The sequence below is a fragment of the Odocoileus virginianus genome, chromosome 29 (genome assembly GCF_023699985.2).
Source record: "Odocoileus virginianus isolate 20LAN1187 ecotype Illinois chromosome 29, Ovbor_1.2, whole genome shotgun sequence".
NCBI lineage: Eukaryota > Metazoa > Chordata > Mammalia > Artiodactyla > Cervidae > Odocoileus > Odocoileus virginianus.
The window spans coordinates 6,568,611-6,589,150 of record NC_069702.1 but is presented as its reverse complement, the minus strand read 5'-3'; the positions used below and the strand labels follow the sequence as shown (position 1 = coordinate 6,589,150).

General features: G+C 45.4%; 1 protein-coding gene across 4 annotated transcripts in view; it reads left to right on the top strand.

Moving 5' to 3' along the window:
• CC2D2A (coiled-coil and C2 domain containing 2A) overlaps window positions 1-20,540 on the top strand; it is a 120,707-nt gene that overhangs the window by 75,966 nt on the left and 24,201 nt on the right. For all 4 annotated transcript variants that reach the window (XM_070458101.1, XM_070458100.1, XM_070458099.1 and 1 more), the window contains 9 exons: window positions 2,033-2,171; window positions 5,150-5,353; window positions 8,094-8,186; window positions 10,308-10,399; window positions 13,860-14,027; window positions 16,831-16,936; window positions 17,289-17,398; window positions 18,330-18,426; window positions 19,883-19,981. In XM_070458101.1, the coding sequence (XP_070314202.1) occupies window positions 2,033-2,171; window positions 5,150-5,353; window positions 8,094-8,186; window positions 10,308-10,399; window positions 13,860-14,027; window positions 16,831-16,936; window positions 17,289-17,398; window positions 18,330-18,426; window positions 19,883-19,981 (1,108 nt within the window). The remainder of the gene's footprint in view (window positions 1-2,032; window positions 2,172-5,149; window positions 5,354-8,093; window positions 8,187-10,307; window positions 10,400-13,859; window positions 14,028-16,830; window positions 16,937-17,288; window positions 17,399-18,329; window positions 18,427-19,882; window positions 19,982-20,540) is intronic.

The window sequence follows — 20,540 nt, the reverse complement described above, 5'->3', positions numbered from 1 at the left end:
AACCACTGGACCACCAGGGAAGTCCCAAAAGGACTTATCTTGATCGTCAAGAAGATACATTACAAGTCACACACTGTCATTTCCAACACATGGAAAAACAGAGGAACAGGGCCAGTTTTGTTCCCTTTATGCCCTCACCTTCCAATGTAAACACCTGTATCCATATGATAATAACAATGAGGTCTTTCTCAGCCAGGAGCCTGGCAGCATTTCCAGGGGAGGCTTGTTTATGCCTTTACGGACAAGCCTCCTGTACTTTGTCTCATTGAGTTTCCTGCCGAGGTTAAAGCTCCAGCTCCTCAGGAGAGAAGGAAAAACAGTGTGAGTGACGGGAGACACAGCCCTGCTAATAAAGGCCCAGCTCAACCGTGGTGACCACCTAGCCCCCTGGAATTCAGTCGTGTCCAAAGTTGGGGCTTAAGTTAGTTGCATAGATGTTTCTTCTCTTTCATTTTAGCCTCAGCCCCAAGTGGTCCCCAGTTACCTGGGAGGTGGGGCCTTTGGGGCATCCTACACCAGGTACCCTGTTTTGGATCCAGCGACTCAGGACGCTGTCGCAGATGCAGGGTCACATTTGCATTCCTTCTAATTATGCTTTTTTCCCCCAGTTGTACTGAGATTTAATTGACATGTAACATTGTATAAGTTTAAGGTATACAACAAGATGATTTGATATTTCTAGATATTGCAAAATGACTTTCACAATAAGTTTGAGTAACATCCATTGACACACATAATTAGAGACTTTTTCCCCGCCTTGGACTGAGAAATTTTAAGATCTACTCTCTTAGCAATCCCCAAGTGTACAATAGAGTATTAGTAGCTACACTCATATAGTCATACACAGATTGAAGGCAGGAGGAGAAGGGGATGGCAGAGGATGAGATGGTTAGATAGCACCACCAAACTCACTGGACATGAATGTGAGCAAACTCCAGGAGATGGTGAAGGACAGGGAAACCTGGGGTGCTGCAGTCCATGGGGCTGCAAAGAGACGGACACGACTGAGCAACTGAACAACAATAGCTGCAGACACCACGCAGTACATTAGAGTCCCAGAACTTATTCGTCTTACAGCTGAAAGTTTGTACTCTGGAGTGGCTGCATCCATTTATCCACCCCCCTGACCTCTGGCTCCACCAGTCTTTTCTCTGTTTCTTCATGTTTGGTTATTTTAGATTCCACGTAAAAGTGAGATCATCTCACTTAGCATAATGCCTCAATGTCCATCCATGTTACAAACGGCAGGATTTCCTTGTTTTATGACTGAATTTTATATATGTATATATGTATACACATATCCCATTTTACTTATCCACGTGTCCACTGATGGACACTTCGGTGGTTTCCATGTCTTGGCTGTTATAACTGATACGCAGTAAACATGGGGGTGCAGAGACCTCTCCAGGACATTCACTTTGCTTACTTTGGATGTATCCCCAGAAGTCAGATTGCAGGAGCATGTGACTGCTCTACTTTTAACTTCTTGAGCCTCCATGCTGTTTTTCACAGTGGCCGCACCAACTTACATTCCCAGCAGTGCAGAAGGAATTCCCCTCGCACATCCTTGCCAGCACTTGTTATTGCTTGCCTTTTATGAGAGCCACCCTGACAAGTGTGAGGAGACATTTCGTTGTGGTTTTGATTTGCATTTCCCTGATGGCTGACCATCTTTTCATGTGTCCATTGGCCATTTGTATGTCTTTGGAAAAATGCCCATTCAGATCCTTTGCCCAGTTGTTAATCAGATTATTTGTTTTGTCGCCATTGAGTTGAATGAGTTCCTTATATTTTCGGATGTTTTTACGCCTTATTAGACACATGCTTTGAAAATATTTTCTGCCACCATTCATGCTTTTTTATTACCCTTATAACATATTTAATAGCAACCATCAGGTAAGGACAAATGGCAGAAGTCCTTCCTGCCATCAGATTTTCCTTCACGGAGCGGGGCTGACCCTGCGATTCTGTGGTCCTGATGCAGACTGCTCTGTGATGAAGTCTGTCTCAAGGAATCAACTTCTGTTTTCAGCGCTTTGAAGAGAGCAGATGCCATCTCCTCTATCGGCACGTCAGGACTGACAGACATGAAGAAGTTGGCCAAGTGGGCGGCAGAGTCCAAGCTCGACCCCAACGACCCCAGCAATGGCCCCCTGATGCAGCTGATCTCGGTAACGTGGCAGGAGACCTGGGCACACACCACTTCTTCGCTTGGTGTGGTAACCACAGAAAGGGCAGGGCTTTTTACACAGGTCCCCTTTCGCACTACGTTCTCCTATGCCAGAGTGTGTAAGAACGTGAAGGCTGGGTTGAATGACAGGTTTAAATTCTAGCTCTGCACCTACTGACTGTGGGAGCAAGACAAACGTGGTCCGAAGCCCGTGATGCCCTCACAGTGTTGTTGGAAGAAATGAGCTGCTGGGTGTCAGCCCCTAGCTGTCCACACTCTGCATGCAGGAAGCACCAGGTACTGCTGAGGTTACGGGGCTTCCCAGGTGGCGCTAGTGGTAAAGAACCCTAAATGGTAATCTAATTAATCTTCCAACCAGAAAATTAGCAAAACCACCATTTCTGAAGACACCCCAGTGCAGGAGAAATAAGCAATGCAGGTTTGATCCCTGGGTTGGGAATATTCCCTGGAGGAGGGCATGGCAACCCACTCCAATATTCTTGCCCAAAGAATCCCATGGACAGAGGAGCCTGGTGGGCTACAGTCCATGGGGTCCCGAAGAGTCATACACAACTGAAGTGACTGATCATGCATGCACGCACAGTGTGGTTACTCTTACATCTAACCTCCATAAAATCCCTAAGGAAAAGTTTCCCTTCGCCCCTTCCCTGGAGAGACACTGAACCCAGACTCTCGGGATTCCTTGCTCCAGGGCACGTAACTGGTAAGGACGCGGCTCCCAGTAGATGCAATTTCAGGGCATTTGCTCTTTCCACGTCACCTTGAAGGGCTGATGGGGCGTCTTCAGAAATGGTGGTTTTGTTCATTTTCTTGTTGGGTGATTAATTAGATTACCATTTAGGTTTCACTTAAATATTTTTGAGATAAATTGTATCTATCATAACATTCAAAATTCTTTCTTTGGTGAATTTATGCATAAAATGGCACATTAGTTAGTAAATGATTTCTCTTGGTATCAAAGACAGTTGCTTTTGCTCCCAAGTTCACAGTTTCCACTGAAACCTAATAAATAAGTATTTGATCCAGAAAGTGTCCATAGCAGCACATTCTGTGATCACATTTCTTAGTTCATTGGGTTAACTCTAACCAGGATGAAAACTTTCATTGTTCCTCTAGTGATTCTGAGAAGTCCCAAAGCAAGCTTCAGCTTATTCTGATTTTTATCTTTATAAAATCTCCTTCCAACATGATACTTAGTGCAGATAGAGCATTACTAGAAAGAACAAGCCATATTACCTGAAGTGTAGCCTATTCCATGTAAAAGTCTCACATTTCGTTTCAGTGACTTGCCCTAAACTGACAATAATAGAGTGCATATGTCCCCTTCATTAGCTTTCCTGATGACTCAGATGGTAAAGAATCTGCCTACCACACAGGAGACCCAAGTTCGGACCCAATTTGGGCAGACCCAGGGCAAACTCCTGCCTACAACACAGAAGACCCTGGGTTGGGAAGATGTCCTGGAGAAGGAAATGGCTACCCACTCCAGTATTCCTGCCTGGAGAATCACATGGAGGGCTATAGTCCACAGGGTCACAAAGAGTCGGACACAACTGAGTGACTAAACGCTTGCTCCCCTTCAGGTGTCTTCTTTTTAACTATTTGCTTTCCAGAAAAGGACAAAACACAGGGTTTGCCTTCCTGTTGCTGTTCAGTTGCTCAGCCATGTCCAGCTCTTTGCGACCCCACCGACTGCAGCACGCCAGACTTCTCTGTCCTTCGCCATCTCCTGGAGTTTGCTCAAGCTCATGTCCATTGCCTCAGTGAGGCCATCCCACCACCTCATCCTTGCCTTTCTGACTAGCCTCTTTTATGAACCGGGATTGTCACCGCAGGATCACCTTTCCCATTGCAAAGCCCCAGCGGATCTCTGCTCCCAGAGTCTCTATCTCTGCAGGTCAAGGCTGCAGCTGGCACAGCTCCCAGCAGAGGATTGGACGCCTGGGCAGAGGGCAGCCCAGATCTGCTCGTCCCCTCGGGCTTGCTGAAGCTGTGCTTTTTATGCTGGTGCCTGGGTCCGTCTCCGGTTCACTTTTCCTAACGACCAAGGCCACCAAGTGGTGTCCAGGAACAAGGCAGCGTGGCCGTGGAGGCAAGTGAAGCTGACGGACTGACTCTGGGGCCCTTGTTTACGTGCAGAGTGGAAGAAAGTGAAAGTGAAAGTCACTCAATCGTGTCCGACTCTTTGCAACCCCATGAATCCATGGGATTCTCCAGGCCAGAATACTGGAGTGGGCAGCCTTTCTCTTCTCCAGGGATCTTCCCAACCCAGGGATCAAACCCAGGTCTCTCACATTGCAGGCAGGTTCTTTACCAGCTGGGCCACAAGAGAAGTCCATTTATATGCATAAATATAGTCTAAAGATTATATTTTTTAAGTGTTTTGAAATATATTTAAAATGTTGAAGTGTAAAAAATTAAATTATTTTAAGTAGGAGTAGTTTAGTTGCTAAGTCATGTCTGACTCTTGAGACCCAATGGACTGTAGCCTGCCAGGCTCCTCTGTCCTTGGGATTCTCCAGGCAAGAATACTGAGTGGGTTGCCATTTCCTTCTCCAGAGGAATCTTTCTGACCCAGGAATCAAACCCAAGTCTCCTGCGTATTTTTTGCAGTAGGCGTTTGGTAACACACTGATATAACTGACTCATTTATCAGTCTGTTATATTTTCATAACACCTATTAGGGGAGCATACGTACCAGAAATGAACCATTTGCTTTTTATTTCTCTGGAAAAATGATTTATGGTGCTTTTTATAACTATTCAATGAATATAATAGCATCTCCCTCATTGCCATTATATTTGACTGTGTTTTCTTTTTAAATGAAATAGTGGATGTTTCAAGTCTCTCCATCTAAAACTGTTCAACATTCAACATCATTCCCAAAGGCTCAGTGCCAAGTTTCCTTGGGTGAAATCTGCCTGTCACCTAGAGCTTTGTATTTCCTGGTTTTCATAGGTCGCTACCAGTGGTGAATCCTACATCCCTGATTTCTTCCGACTCGAGCAGCTCCAACAGGAATTTAACTTTGTTTCAGATGAGGAATTAAATAGATCCAAACGATTCAGGCTTCTTCTTCTTAGAAGCCAAGAGGTGCCAGAGTTCCGACATTATAAGCAAATTCCACTGTATGACCGAGAAATTATGGAAAAGGTATTTCAGGTAAGAGATTGCCTTAGAGGGGTTACTAAAATAATCAAATATTTACTGTGCCATTTTGTTTACTATTATATATATGTAGCTGTCCTCGCAGTGTTCTCAGGAGCAATATTGGTTTCTTCTTTATCGCACTTTACATAGTCTTTTCATTATTTTTCTTGAATCCAATGTTTAAATAATCTCTTTGTCTCAGTCTAATTACATCTAAACTAGGAAAAGTTGGGAACTGAAGAATCTTGAAAGATTTCTTTTCAAAAGAAAAATTGAAGAATCTCTTAAGTGTTAGAGTGGCAAACAGTCCTACCTTAGTCAGGAATTCGATGCCATTTTTTTCAAATTAATTTATTTACTTATATGGCTGCTTCGGGTCTTCGTTGCAGCCCGCAGGATCTTCGTTGCATCATGAGATAGCTTTCATTGCAGTGCACAAACTCTCTAGCTGTGGCTTGAGGACTTAGTTGCTCCAAAACATGTGGGATCTTAGTTCCCTGATCAGGATTCAAACCCATGTCCCCTTCATTGCAAGGCAGATTCTTAACTACTGGACCGCCAGGGAAGTCTTTCAATGCCATTTTAATTCAATAAGTATTTACTAAGCACAAAACATGGTGGTAAGCGCCACTTGGAAGATAGATGGGTAGGATTTGAACAGCCTGGGTGAGGGGGTAGGAAGTGGGGAACAGATCTGGTCAGGATGCTGCAGGCAGCTGGAAGCAGAAAGCCTTGGAGGAAGATGGGGTGGGGCAGGGAGCCTTTGAGGAGTTACAGGGAACAGGCTTGTGTAGGGGGCGGGCCAGGGAAAGCTGGACAAGTTTATGTTTGATGAGGCAAAGAAATAGCCACTAGAATTTAATATCAGTATGACTTCTTTTGTTTGTTTATTTTCACTGTCATTACTCTAGGAGGTAGATCCGAAAAGATATTGCTGCAATTTATATCACAGAGTATCCTGCTTTACATTTTCCTCTAAGAGTTTTATAGCCCGTGGCCTTACATTTCGGTCTTTGATCAAATGCAGTATGATTTTTCATGCAGAAATTGGAGAGATGTCTTTGGTTACTTGGCTCTTCTTTGTATCAGTTTGGACTTGTGATTATAAGTGATAAAAACCCAATTTGAACCAGCTCCTGTATGGGGGAGTTTATTAGATGATGAAATCACAAAATCGAGCGAAGCGTCTGAGACATCTGAATGACAGGAGCCCGTCTGCCCGTCAGAGCCCCCCAGGGAGTGCCAGGCTCCTTCTCCTTCCTGGGGAGGCTTCACATGGTATGGTGGCCTCATTTTCCCCCACCGCAGGCAGATTTCTCTGCTTGATCACTTGGCCACCAGTATCACCCAAGGTCATACCTAGGAGCCTCAGCCAGGAGGGAGAGCTTGGGCCTCTTGTCCCGAGTCTAACAATCCTGGGGGCAGGGTCTTCCCTGGTGTCTAGTGGATAAGAATCTCCTTTGCAAGGCAGGGGATGAGGGTTTGATCCCTGGTCAGGGAACTGAGATCTCATATGCCACAACAAAGACCCCATGTTTTGCAACTAAGACCTGATAATAAAGAAATATTTCTTATGCAGTCAAATAGGAAATAATTTAAAAAGAAAAGAACCATCCTGAAGACAGCTCTTGAGCCACCCAGGCTGGGTTAGGAGCCACCCTGGGCATCAGCTATGGTCAGAGAAGGACTGAGGGAGAACATGGCAGCTCGCTGGGGCCCACATGGAATTTTCTTGATAGAAAAAAGAGAGGAAAGTACAGCTGCCTAAGAAGAGAAAGCCAAAGGCACCCACTACTGTCCTCCAAGTTGGTGACTCAGGTCAACTGCAACCAGATGTTAGTTACTCTTTTTGTAATTGCTTTACTTGAAATAGAAGGACAAAAATTAAGCAGGGGCTTTTGGCTAAGTCATTTGGGTGAGCTTAGTATCTGGATCTACACTGACTTGATTATCTCTATGGCCTCTCTTTCTTTCTGCGTGAACTCTGTAATGTGTAAAAACAAATAACGTATATGATACAAGGAATTTAGAAAAATGGTACTGACGAACCTACTTGCAGGGCAGCAATAGAGACACAGACCTAGAGAATGGACTTTGGACGCAGAGGGGGAAGGAGACGGTGGGGCAGATTGAGAGAGTAGATAACTAGTGGGAAGCTGCTATAAAGAACAGGAAACTCAGTGTGACGCTCTGTGATGACCTGGAAGAGTGAGATGCGGGGTGGGGGGAATGCTCAAACAGGAGGGGATGTATGCATACATATAGCTGATTCACACTGTTGTACAACAGAAACCAACACAAATTGTATAGCAATTGTACTCCAATTTTTAAAATAAATTTGAAAAAGCATTGTAACTTGTAACTACTTGTAAAGCAGTTCAATCATCTGTTTCCAAATCCTGGATGCTGCATCAGAGATCAACTCTGAACCTGAAGTTCAGAGGGAAGTAGAAGGAAGATTTAGAACCGTAATTTGTGACTTCAACCACACATGACAAATAATTCTCTTATCTGGACTGTAGCCCGCCAGGCTCCTCTGTCCATGGAATTTTCCAGGCAAGGATACTGGAGTGGGTTGCCATGCCTCTCTCCAAGGGATCTTCCCTACCTGGGAAATGAACCCTGGTCTCCTTCCTGCATTGTAGACGGATTCCTTACTGTCTGAGCCACCAGGAAAGCCCAATCTCAAAAAAGGCGTGAGAGAGTACCAGTATTTTAGAATCATAGAAGTATTGCTTCCTTTTAATTTTAGGACTATGAGAAACGGTTACGAGACAGAAATGTAATCGAAACCAAGGACCACCTGGATACCCACAGGGCCACAGTAGCAAAGTACCTCCAGCAGGTAAGGAAAATCATCTTAAACAGTCCTTGTAGGGGACAAACAGGCAGCATCCTGATGTTGGAGAAGGGACATCTCTATCCTCAACCCTCGTCGGCTTATTTTCTCATAACTGTTGTCGTTTACTTGCTCAGTCGTGTTTGACTCTACTGCGACCCTATAGACTGTAGCCCGCCAGGCTCCTCTGTCCATGGGATTTCCCAGGCAAGAATACTGGAGTGGGTTGCCATTTCCTTGTTAGGGAGTCCCTCAAAGAATGTTCTAGAGTGCAAAATTCTAGGGTCACAATGGCAACATGAATAACCTCTCTCTTCTTTTTAAGACTAGACATAAAGTCACTTATCCTATAGTAGTCGGTAATCCTTTATGGCTTGCCAGGATCCTCTGTCCATGGGATTTTTCAGGCAAGAATACTGGAGTGGGTTGCCATTTCCTTCTCTAAGGGATCTTTCTGGCCAGGGATCAAACCCACATCTGCATTGGCAGGTGGGTTCTTTACCACTGAGCCACCAGGGAAGCCCTTCTAATAATTACAGATATAAAATTGATTAGCAACTATCTTCATCTTTGTAACATAGTTACTTGGTTCTCCTTTGTATTAGCTCAGATTCATGATTATAAGTGATAAAAAATCCAATTTGAACTAGCTCAGGCACCGAAGGGAATGTATTCACTGATGAAACGCTGAAAACACTAGGACATGTCTCAGTTCATTATCAGTGGTTCTCTTAAGAAGGGTGTGATTACAAGGCACTTACTTTCTAAATCATATTTGAATGTTTGCTATGGCAAAACTTGCAAATTTGATTAGATCCCATTTGCTTATTTTTGTTTTTATTTCTATTGCCTTGGAAGACTAACTAAATATAGAATTACCACATGAATGTGTGCATCTTATTACCTTTGTAATAAAAAAGTTTTATAAACCACATCCTCACTGCCCTTCTGCACTAGAAAATCAAAATATGCTTTTGTCCTTCCTTTTAATTAATTTAACTGGTAAGAAATGCTACAACGACTACAGTACATTTTCCCTAGCCAGTTAATCTACCCTGTAGCTCTTGTATAAAAAAATAATTTATGACATTTAAGAGAGCCTCCATTTAAAAAATAATAAAGAACTAAACCAGTCTAAATAGGGGAAGAACTTAATCAGTTCTGAATGTGTGTGCTTCGAAGTGTGTTAGTCGCTCAGTTGTGTCCAACTCATTGTGATCCCATGAACTCTAGCCCACCAAGTTCCTCTGTCCGTGGAATTTTCCAGGCAAGAATATTGGAGTGGGTATCCATTCCACTCTCCAGGGGATCTTCCTGAGCCAGGGGTCAAACCCAGGTCTTCTGCATTGCAGGCAGATTCTTTACTGTCTGACGCACCAGGGAAGCCCAAAAGTGGGAGTTTTAGTCCCTCAGTCATGTCCCACTCTTTGTGACCCCATGAACTGTAGCCCACCAGGCTCCTCTGTCTATAGAGCTTTCAAGGCAAGAATACTGGAGTGAATATCCATTCCTTTCTTCAGGGGGATCTTCCTCACCCAGGGGTTAAACCCAGGCCTCCTGCATTGCAGGCAGATTCTTTACCATCTGAGCCACCAGGGAAGCCCTTGTGTGTTTCAAGACAGGTCCTATTTTTTGTAGTTGTTCATTCATTTTTGTTGTTGTTCAGTTGCCAAGTTGTGTCTGACTTTTTGCGATACCATGGACTGCAGTACGCCAGGCCTCCCTGTCCCTCACCGTCTCCCGGAGTTTGCCCAAGTTCCTGTCCATTGAATCGGTGATGCCATCCAACTATCTCATCCTCTGTCACCCTCTTCTCCTGCCTTCAGTCTTTCCCAGCATCAGGGTCTTTTCCAGCATCAGGGTCTTTTCCAAAGAGTCATTCATTCATTCAGCTAAATTTTCTGCCAGGAATGTGTCCAAATCCTGAGAATATAGCAGTGAACAAAATAGAATGCCCTTGCTTTAGGGAGCTTACGTTATCGAGGAAAGCTGGTTGATTTACTGTAGGAAGGGGTCAGAGCTGTGATGGAATGTGAAAGTGCCACCGCACCGCAGTGACATTCGAGCAGAGAATGGTGCGGTTCAGCAAACAAGAACATCTAAATAAAACATCTTTCTCTCCCTCAGGTTAGAGAATCAGTGATAAATCGTTTCCTCATTGCGAAACACCATTTTCTTCTTTCGGATTTGATAGTAGAAGAAGAAGTTCCCAATATCAGGTAAAAAAATATATATATTTTTTTGTTATTTCTTGTGTTATATTATATTAAATATTCCCTGTAAATGTAAGATTTTTATCAGTGTATGATATGCATTTGGCCCCCTAATAGTACTAGAAACTGGTAAAGTGTGATGAACGCCTGATGTCAGATTCTCTGGGGCTTCTGTTAGCATGCGTCTCACGAGACCCTCTCCATCACACTCCAGTGGACCCCACCTCCCCTCCCACCACCCCCAGGGCACTTCCCCAGCCTTGGCCACTTTGCATTCCACGCGTGAAGTGTGACGGCATCCTTTCCAGGACATCGTCCTCCTGCCTTCATCACCTCCCGGGGCCAGGGTCTCCCCCACTCCTCCGTCACAGGGCAGTGGGGTGGCCAGAATTATCCCGCTGAGATTCTGAGCGGCAGGGAGAGGTTCCAGCACTGCTGCTGGGAGGCACGGAGCTGCCCTGCATTTGGTGGCGGGTGGGCAGCCGGGGAAAAGGGACACTTACATAGAAGTTGGGAACTGACTCTGTTTGTTTGCTAGATCATCTCCCTATCATTTAGAATAATCCTCGAATGGTCTCAAGTCGAGGCAGATGCCTGAAAGATGAGAGAGAACTTTCTATATTGGTGGGCTTGTACAGTCCGTTAACCTCATGACCCTTCCTGTGGTTAAATCTCTTGGTCTCCTGAAAGGGCTTCCCCGGTGGCTCAGCTGGTAAAGAATCCGCCTGCAATGTGGGAGACCTGGGTTCAATATCTGGGTTGGGAAGATCCCCTGGAGAAGGGAAAGGCTACCCACTCCAGTGTTCTGGCCTGAAGAGTTCTGTAGACTGTATAATCCATGGGGTTGCAAAGAGTTTTTGCACAAAGTCACAAAAAGTCTTTGGACATATGTTGCAAAGTCGTTGGACACGACTGATGGTCTCCTGAAAGGCTATTTCCTACGCATGGACTTCCTCTCTACCACCCAGTTGGCAGGGAGACAAAATGCTGGTGCAATCCATGGTCACCCCTTTTGCTGGTTTTGCCTCCATCCTCATACAGAAGGGAGGCTATGCCCACAGAAGATTCATGTAAACCCTCTCTCTCTTCCAGGCCCAGAGTCCAGTCATTGAATGTTTTCTTTTTCAATCATGAAAATTACATTTTAGAATAGATGATGATTTTTCATGCTGTTTTTCCATTTCTTTTCTTTCTTTTTCTTTTTTCTGCTTTACTTTTCTGCATTAAGTTCTGAAGGCTCAGGGTATGTTCTTTCTTCTTTTCATTTTGGTTTGTTCTTGGCTTTAGATTAAGATATTTCTGTATATAATAGCCCAGCCACCAAGTTGTTCTCATGCTGACTAAGGGAACAGCTAAGTCTTGTGACAGGAGACATCCCTAGGGGAGGAAGAAAGTGCTGAGGAAAGAAGGGATGTGCTTTGTTACAACCTCCTGGCAAAGTTTCTTCCCTGAGGTTCCCAAGTCTGGGTTAGGCAGGTGTCCTGACAGAGTGATTAAAAAGATGGGCTATAATTTTTGACAGCATGGATGAACTTTTAAGGGCATTCTATTAAATGGGATGAGTCAGAGAAAGATAAGATCTCTGGGATTCTCATTTATATGTGGAACCTAAAAGAGCCAAACTAATAAGAACAGAGACTAGACTGTTGGTCACAAGAGGCTGGGGGCAGGGGGGCGATTGGGGGGATATTTAAGGGTAGAAGGGCATAAGCCTGCAACCAGTAGATAAATAAGGCCTAGAGATCTAATGCACATCGTAGTGATTATCATCAACAATATAAACTTCAAGGGTGCTAAGAGACTGGATCTTAATTGTTCACACCACAAAAAAAAAAAAAAAGAACAATAATTACCTGAAGTGATAGACAGAGGTGTTGGCTAATGCTACCTATGGTGGTAACCATATTGCCATATATAAATGTATCAAACCAATATACTGTACACTTTGAACTTATACAGTGTTATATGTCAACTACATCTCATTAAAATTCTAAAATTAAAATGTGCGATAAATCAAAAAAAGGCATTTGCAAAAATGTAAAACAGTGTCACTCTCCTCACACTCTTGGTTTTGGAAAAGATGGTTATTTTTCACAATTTTACATCACGTTTTTATATAACGTGCTTATGCTTATCCCAAATGAGTTAATGAAAAGATATACGCAGATATTCAAAGAAGAAGTTGGGCTGTCAAGTCAGGGTGATTTGGGCTTGAACCCCAGCTCCCTCTCCTCCTATTTAGGAGCCTCCAGCAAATTCTATCACCTCTCAGAGCCTCCAGTTTCTTCATATGAAAAATGGGGTAATACCCTTGTAAGGCTTAGAGAGAGTATACGTAAGGCCCCTAGCACTCTGCTTGAGCCGTAGCGGCGCTGGTAAACGGTAGCTCCTCTGTGCTCCCTTCGAAGGCCCTGGGGGCTCACGGAACCGCACCCCGGGAGTCCTCTGGGAGTCGTCTCCCCGGGTTGGCACATGCCCCTTGGGAGGCGGGCTCCAGGGCAGCCTGCTCTTCCGTACTCACAGAGAACAGCCTGAGTGCTGCCAGCCTGAGGCCAGCTCTGCGCAGCCAGCCTTGCTCTGTGGCTGTCGGGCTTAAGCATTCACATCAGCTTCCCGATACGAAGTCTCCGAGGTGCTCTCTTTAGTCTCTGGGGCAGAATTAAACTCTGTTCCCTGGCCCTTCTGATTCACAGACTGCATTGCTTTCACCTTCCAGGAAGTGTTCATGGGTGTCATCTCAGTGAGAGGCAGAGACATAGAGAGGTAGAGAGGCCCCCCTGCCCCCCACCCCCCACCTTCCTCCTGTCTCCATCCCCTCCTTTCTCCAGCATAATCACTGGCATCGTGACCACGTCATCATCCCAACAGTCACTGTGTTAGGGCACCTGCTAATGCTCGGCCCGTACTCAGGGGCTTTGTGTATGCTCCTGCCTTAGTCCTCTCAACAACCCCAAGAGGTAGGTATTAATATTCCATTTTACAGATGACGAAACAGAGGTGGCAAGAGGTGAAATGATTTGCCCAAGGTGAGCAGGACGCACTGGCCTGGAAACACAGGCCCCAAAAAGCGGTAGAACTGCAATGAAGTAGGTCAGTGAGCAAGGTGGAAGGAGGCATTCGGAGTTGCAGGATCGGCAGGAGCAAAAGCGGACAGTTGGCAAGCTCAGGCCACGTTTGAGGGGCTGGGGGACGAGCAAGGCAGAGGTCAGGCAGGAGGAGCAGGGCAGGGCCCAGAGCCCGAGTTATCTGCTCGGATCAGGAGCTGCTAAAATAATATGTTCATCATCTATGCAGTAGGTCTCCCCATCTTGGGAGAATGTCTTGACAATTCCCACCCCTCCTCAAGGAGACAAAGAGTTTTTCAGGGGCCCGTGAGGGACGCTGGGGCAGAGTGTGGGAAGGCGTCTCGTGAAGTTTCCCGATCTTTCTTTTCCCTGGAGTCCTAACTCGGCTCTGTGATCATTAGCATTTTGGGCCTGAGCCTTTTCAAGCTGGCAGAACAAAAGCGACCACTGAGGCCAAGGAGAAAGGGCCGGAAGAAGGTGACAGCCCAGAACCTGTCGGACGGAGACATAAAGCTGCTGGTGAACATCGTCCGGGCCTATGACATCCCGGTGAGGAAGCCGACGGCAAGGTGAGCGCCCTGCGCGCCGGCCTGGGACGGGAGAGGCAGGATCCCACCTCTTCACAGTGTGTTCACTCTCATCATTAACCCAGTTGCCGCTCTGTGGGGGTGAGGGAGGGCGTTCTTGATGATGTTGGTTCCAAGCAACGGGACCAAGGTGGCGCTAGAGGTAAAGAACCCGTCTGCCGATGCAGGAGACGCGGGTTCAATCCCTGGCTCTGGAAGATCCCCTGGAGGGGGGCATGGCAACCCACCCCTTTCTTCTTGCCTGGAGAATCCCATGGACAGAGCCTGGAGGGCTGCAGTCCCTGGGATTACAGAGAGTCAGACATGACTCAGCACAGCACAGCACGGCAGAACCAAATCAGTCTTTAGGGTAAAGAGCGGTTTTGTTGGCCATATCTCACAGAACAAGAGGACATCAGATGTGGTGGAGCCACATGGGAGACTCTAAAGGTTAAGCTGGCGTCTTCAGAGGCCCTTTGTCTCTCTTGCTCGCTTCCTTCTGTGAATTTGCTCCGTTCTTTGTGTGACGGAAGTGATTCATCCTCGCCAGTTCCACCCCCAGCCATCGGTTCCCCAAAATGTCCTAACCCGGGTCGGGTGTTGATCCACACCTAGTTACCTACAGTCAGGAGTGGGTTCTCAGGGACCATCCTGAAGACGGGGGACAGTCCTCAGAGAAGTGGGTGACAGCTGGGTAGATATCCCAAAGGCGCATATTCTAGATTCTGTGAGCACAAAACCGCAACTTCTTTGTTATCTGCTCAGAGAAAGGAATTATACCTACTGTATTTCATACACTGGGGCAATGGGGACTCCTCAACCATAGGGAAGTGTTGTATAATCGATTAGTTGTATCCGACTCCTTGAGACCCCATGGACTGTAGCCCACCAGGCTCCTCTGTCCATGGGATTCTCCGGACTAGAATACTGGGGTGGGTTACCATTCCCTTCTCCAGGGGATCTTCCCTACCCAGGGCTCAGACCCGGGTCCCCTGCATTGCAGGCAGATTCTTTTACTGTCTGAGCCACCAGAGAAACCCAACTATAAGTAAGGTGAGCCTAAATTTCTTAGCCCTTTGGAGGACACAGAAGGACCAAGAATTACTTCTCTTTGCTGGTGCCCTTACCAGTGTGAGGAAGGAGGCTATACTTTATTGTACATTCACCATGTTCTAGGCACTATGCTAGGCACTTTCATATCTATAATTTCACTTATTTCTCACTACTATTACTGTCTCCATTTTACAAAAGGGCGAATGGAAGTGAAGAGCGTGTCATGGCTTGCCCAAGGGCCTCCAGCTGTCTGATTACGAAACTGCCCTGTTCTAGCCTGGGCCTCTTTCCTCCCTAGGTTCTTCCCTTTAAATGATCTACCCACTCCCACCCCCCTATTATTTTGCCCTACTTTTTTCTTCTGCTAACTCTTCTACCCATCACAGAACATCTAATCATCACCAACTATTCCCAATGTTTTGTCACATTTTGTTTAGTAAATGTCTGTCTAAGCTCTTGAATCTGTGCCATAGCATTGCTTCCTTAAGTCACATCCCAGCCTTTTCATCTTGATCCCATTAAAGCTCAAATGAGGGGTGAAAAGCTGTTTTTTTTAAAAAAGAATAGGCAATAGGTATTATTTTTTTGTTTCTATGAAGTTTTTTAAGATTTAAATGATTTCATAAAAATCATTACAAAGAAGCATAGTTGATCCTATTGTTTTACATTCAGTGTAGACTCATCAAGTCAGCTCAGATACCAACTCTTGCACTAAACCCACCCAGATCTTAGCCCTCTCCCCTTACAACTAAACTAAATAGGATTTTCAGTACTCTCTCTGCTCTCTTATATCCCATGCCCTCTAGTCTAACACATACCCCACTATATTATGACTATTTGCTCATCTAGTCTGAGCTAAAGTGTATCTCATTTGCCTTTGCAGCCCCAGAGTCTAACAGATTGCTAAAATATAGCAGGTACTTAACAGATGTTTGTGTAATAATGTAATTGACAGTGTTCCAAATAGGAAAAGGTTTTCTCTGGTAGCTGTCGAGTTGGATGTTCCACTTTCCTTGTCTCATAGTTTGTCTGAAACCCTTTCTGTGAAAAGGTAAGAGAGCCTGGTGGAAAGAGACAAGGTGTACTTTGCCAATGAATGTGAAATACTAGATACACCAGAAAATTCAAAACAAATATGCACGTGGGTTTTTGGGATGAGGGGGAGGGGGTCTGGAAGAGGATCTCTGGACATGACCTTCACTTCTTCCTTCACGAACGGCAGTTCAAAAGGGAAAGAGGACAAGACTCGTAGATCCTAACTCGAGCCAGGAATCACTGACCACCTTTTGCCAGTGATGCTTGGCAGGCCCAGAGAGAGATGTCTTACCTGGGACGTGTAGCCCAAGCTTCTTGGAGCATGAAGGTTCAGAGAAGATACAGTGAGAGAGGACCTGAATTGGATGGAGGCAGGGCAGGCTGGTTAGGCAGCTCAGGATTCTGCTACTTGAAAGGGACTGCTGCTCTCAATCATGGGGGAAAGGCACCCATGAGAGTGTAGAGAGAAGAGGTCTCTTTCTTCTATTCCAGCCAGGCATGCAGACCTGAGGAAGGACGTTGGAAAGGTTCTAGTAGTCACCAGGTGAGTAGAGAGGACCAGAGCCTATGAGAAGACTTCTAAAGCATCAACAAGCTTTGCAAGAATGTCTGCCGGGATAACTATTCAGCACCAAACATCTTTGGAGAAACCACCTGCTCAGTAACATAATTAGACTTTCCTCATCATTTATTTCTTCTGTTTATTTTCCCCTCCCAGTAAATTCCACCAGACATCAAGATCTTCAAGGACCTACAGTGAAAAGCACGCGGCTTCTCCGACAACACACAGCCCAGTCCACAACGCCGACTACCCCCTCGGGCAGGTGAGACACTCAAGTGCTGGATCTCTGCTTAGCATCTTGCCGCTTGTGTTTTTAAGAATTGCCTAGAAAGTTCATAATCCATTTTCTATCTCATTTTCCTTGGAAATATATTATCTAGAATCATGTTTTTCCTCTGCTCAGAACAAAATAATTCTACTAAACTGTTACAGACTGTTTTCTCTTGACTAAAAAAAAAAAAAATAGTATAGAAATTTATTAAAAGTATATGCATAAACTTCCAGTTTCTGCTCAGGATTTAGTGAGCTGAAAAGTGTTTCAATCCTAAACTGAAACAAACCAATAACAAAAAAATCCAGCTACACAAAAACTGTACATGTTCTTTTTTTTTAAGGTTTTAGTGCGTCCTTTTGTAGAAGTTTCATTTCAGAGAACCATCTGCCACACAACTACTGCAGAAGGACCAAACCCCAGCTGGAATGAAGAGCTTGAACTTCCGTTTAGGTAGGCATATTTTCATCAAACCACAAGTGATTCCAATCAAGGGGGAAAAAAAAATGGGAAAATGTCCAGCTTTTGAAATGTGGGTTCATTGTTAGCATACCCCACTCCGCTCCAGGCTCTGGTTCCTTAGAGCCCAAGCTTTCCACTCCCTTGACCCCACAGGCCCTACACTGATTTTCTTTTCATCCCTCTCTCCCCAGCTCTGGGCCTTAAGTAATTTCAAACCCAGATCTCCTTCATTGCAGGTGGTCTCCTGCATTTTGGGTTGTTTCTTTACCAACTGAGCCACCAGGGAAACAGAACTAGTTAAGTCAGAAGACAAAGAGGAGGGGGGAAAAGAGAGAGAAACAGATACCACTTTTCTACATAGTATAAGCAAAAAGAATGAGCCAAGTTCAAGGCCAGTGCTCAGCCACGCAGGTGCAGTGGCCTGGTCTGGAGCCGTGCCGTGGAGAGGCCTGCTCTGGCCAGGCCCGGCGGAACTCAGAGCAGTTGGTGTTGTAGCAGATGAACCTCCCCTCGGCCTTGGTTTATCGGTGGGGAAAGTGAGTGGGGGAGCTTCCCTGGTGGCTCAGTGGTAAAGAACTCGCCAGTCAATGCAGGAGACACGGGTTCAATCCTTGGGTGGGGAAGATCCCCTGGAGGAGGCATGGGCAACCACTCCAGGATTCTTGCCTGGGAAATCCCCTGGACAGAGAAGCCAGGCAGGCTACAGTCCATGAGGTCACAGAGAGTCGGACACGACTTAGCGACTAAACAACGACGACTATGCTGTAGGGTCCCCAAGCTGGAGAAATCCTTAACTGAAAGCACTGCCACTAGCCCTCATTTCTTTGCTCATATTCAGGTGTTGGTCCTGCTTGGACATTTGAGTGCTCATTATTTCTCTTTTGCTCCTTTCGTGTCCTCTGATGGTGGTACGCATTTGCAGGGCCCCCAACGGGGATTACAGCACCACCAGCCTGCAGTCAGTGAAAGATGACGTGTTCATCAACATCTTTGATGAAGTGCTGTATGACGTCTTAGAGGTGAGTTCACGTTTTTGAGGAAGATGTCTGCACTTGTTTTCATATCCTTTACCTGCCGTGCAGGTCCTGTCAGGGAGGAGAAATTTTCCTCTTATTGTTGTGGGCTCTGTTGGATGGTCTGATAATTAAGCTGACACAAGACAGATTAACAGGGGGAAAAGAAGCCAACCTTTAATTTAATTCAACGTACAACCTTTAATTGTATGTACAGAAGTCTCATAGATAAAAGATCTAGCAAGTGACCAAGGCAGACAGCTTTTGTACCTTTTGGACAAAGAAATGATACATATGTGAAGAGTTGACAGGACAAGGACGTTTGGATTCAGGTGGTAAATTAGTAAAGGCTGACAAGATGCATTTGTGCAGCCTCCTTGGCCCTGGAGTCCCTATCTCTGGTGAAAAGGTGTCTCTCTACACAGGATGCAGGGAGGGTACCTCTCCCCAGGGTAGGGCGGACTGTTATTTCCTGCTTTCTCGAGACTGGAGACAAAGGCGGGTCCGGGCGTTCTTGTACCAGCTGTTTTTCAGGTAACTTGAATTCAAAATAATCAATATGCCACTTTGGCAGACCTGAGGGCAGCCTGCCCCCGAGTACCATCGGTCCCCAAATTCGGGATGTTTGAAACCTGACTTGTGTGAATGAGGAACGGGAGGAGGGAGGAAGAGGAGCAGCTTTTTAAAAAGAAAAGTTGTGTTTATTTATCTTTGGCTCTGCTGGGCCTTTGTTTCTCTGAGGGCTTTCTCTAGCTGCTCTGCGAGGTCTTACTGCCGTGGCTTCTCTTGTTGCGGTTCACTGGCTCTAGGGCGCATGGACTTAGTTGCTCCGCGGCGTGTGGGATCTTCCAGGATCAGAGGTCAAACCCGTGTCTCCTGCATTGGCTGGCGGATTCTTAACCACTGCGCCCCCAGGGAAGCCTGAGAACCAGCCATTTTATTTTCAATTTGAGTGTCTGCTATGATCCAGGAATTGTGCTAATTATTAGCACATTGCCTTAGTTCTTTATAAGCACATTGTCTTAATTCTAAAATAACCCTATGAAACAGACTATTTTTGTTGCTGTATTTTTTTTTCTTTTTAAAAAAATATTTATTTATTCATTTGGCTGCACTGGGTCTTAGTTGTGGCATGTGGGAGTTAGTCCCCTGACCATGGATTGAACCTGGGCCCCCTGTATTGGAAGTGAAGATTCTCAGCCACTGGACCACCAGGGAAATCCCCAAAGTAGACTTTTAAACTCCAATTTACTGATGAGGAAACTGAGGTCCAGAGAGGTTAAATGACTTTTCTAGTTTTTACATAACTATTAAGTGCCTCAACCAGAATGTGACTTAGATCTGTTTAACCTAAACCTGCCATGCTTTCAGCTAAAATCCTGCTGCGTTCCTGCTGTCGAGTTACTTATTAAATGACTGTCTGGAGTTGTTAAACAATTATGACTTCCCACCCCTCCTTTAGGACGACCGTGAAAGAGGAAGTGGAATCCACACTCGTATTGAAAGACACTGGCTGGGGTGTGTGAAAATTCCATTCAGCACAATATATTTCCAAGCAAAGGTAAGCGTCTGAAGTCAGACTTCCATGGCAATGGGAAACTGATTGATCCAGTTTTCCTGTTACAGCTTACTTTGTAGAAGTATACCCTTAACACTGGGGCTTCCTTGGTGGCTTAGTAGTAGAGAATCCACCTGCCAATGCAGGAGATGAGGGCTCCATCCCTGAGTCGGGAAGATCCCCTGGAGAAGGAAATGGCAACCCACTCCAGCATCCTTGCCTGGGAAACCCCATGGACAGGGCAACCTGGTGGGCTACAGCCTGGTGCCACAAGAGTCAATTGGATACAACTTAGCAAATGAGCTGGAGCACCCTTACCCCTGAGAGAACTGATGTGCAAGGTCATTATTGGAAAGACAAAAGTCACTGTATAAAGCCAGTTATCTTCTGTCATACTTGCATGACTTACTAAAACAATCTTCCTGACATTTAGTAGTTCAGGTACTACTTTTGCAGTGTGATAGTTTTTTTTAACACTTAAATAGATGTGAAGGAGGTAGGATAAAGTAGAAACTTGTCAAAAATGACAGGAGTGGATAGATGCCTCAGAATAACTTGAAGA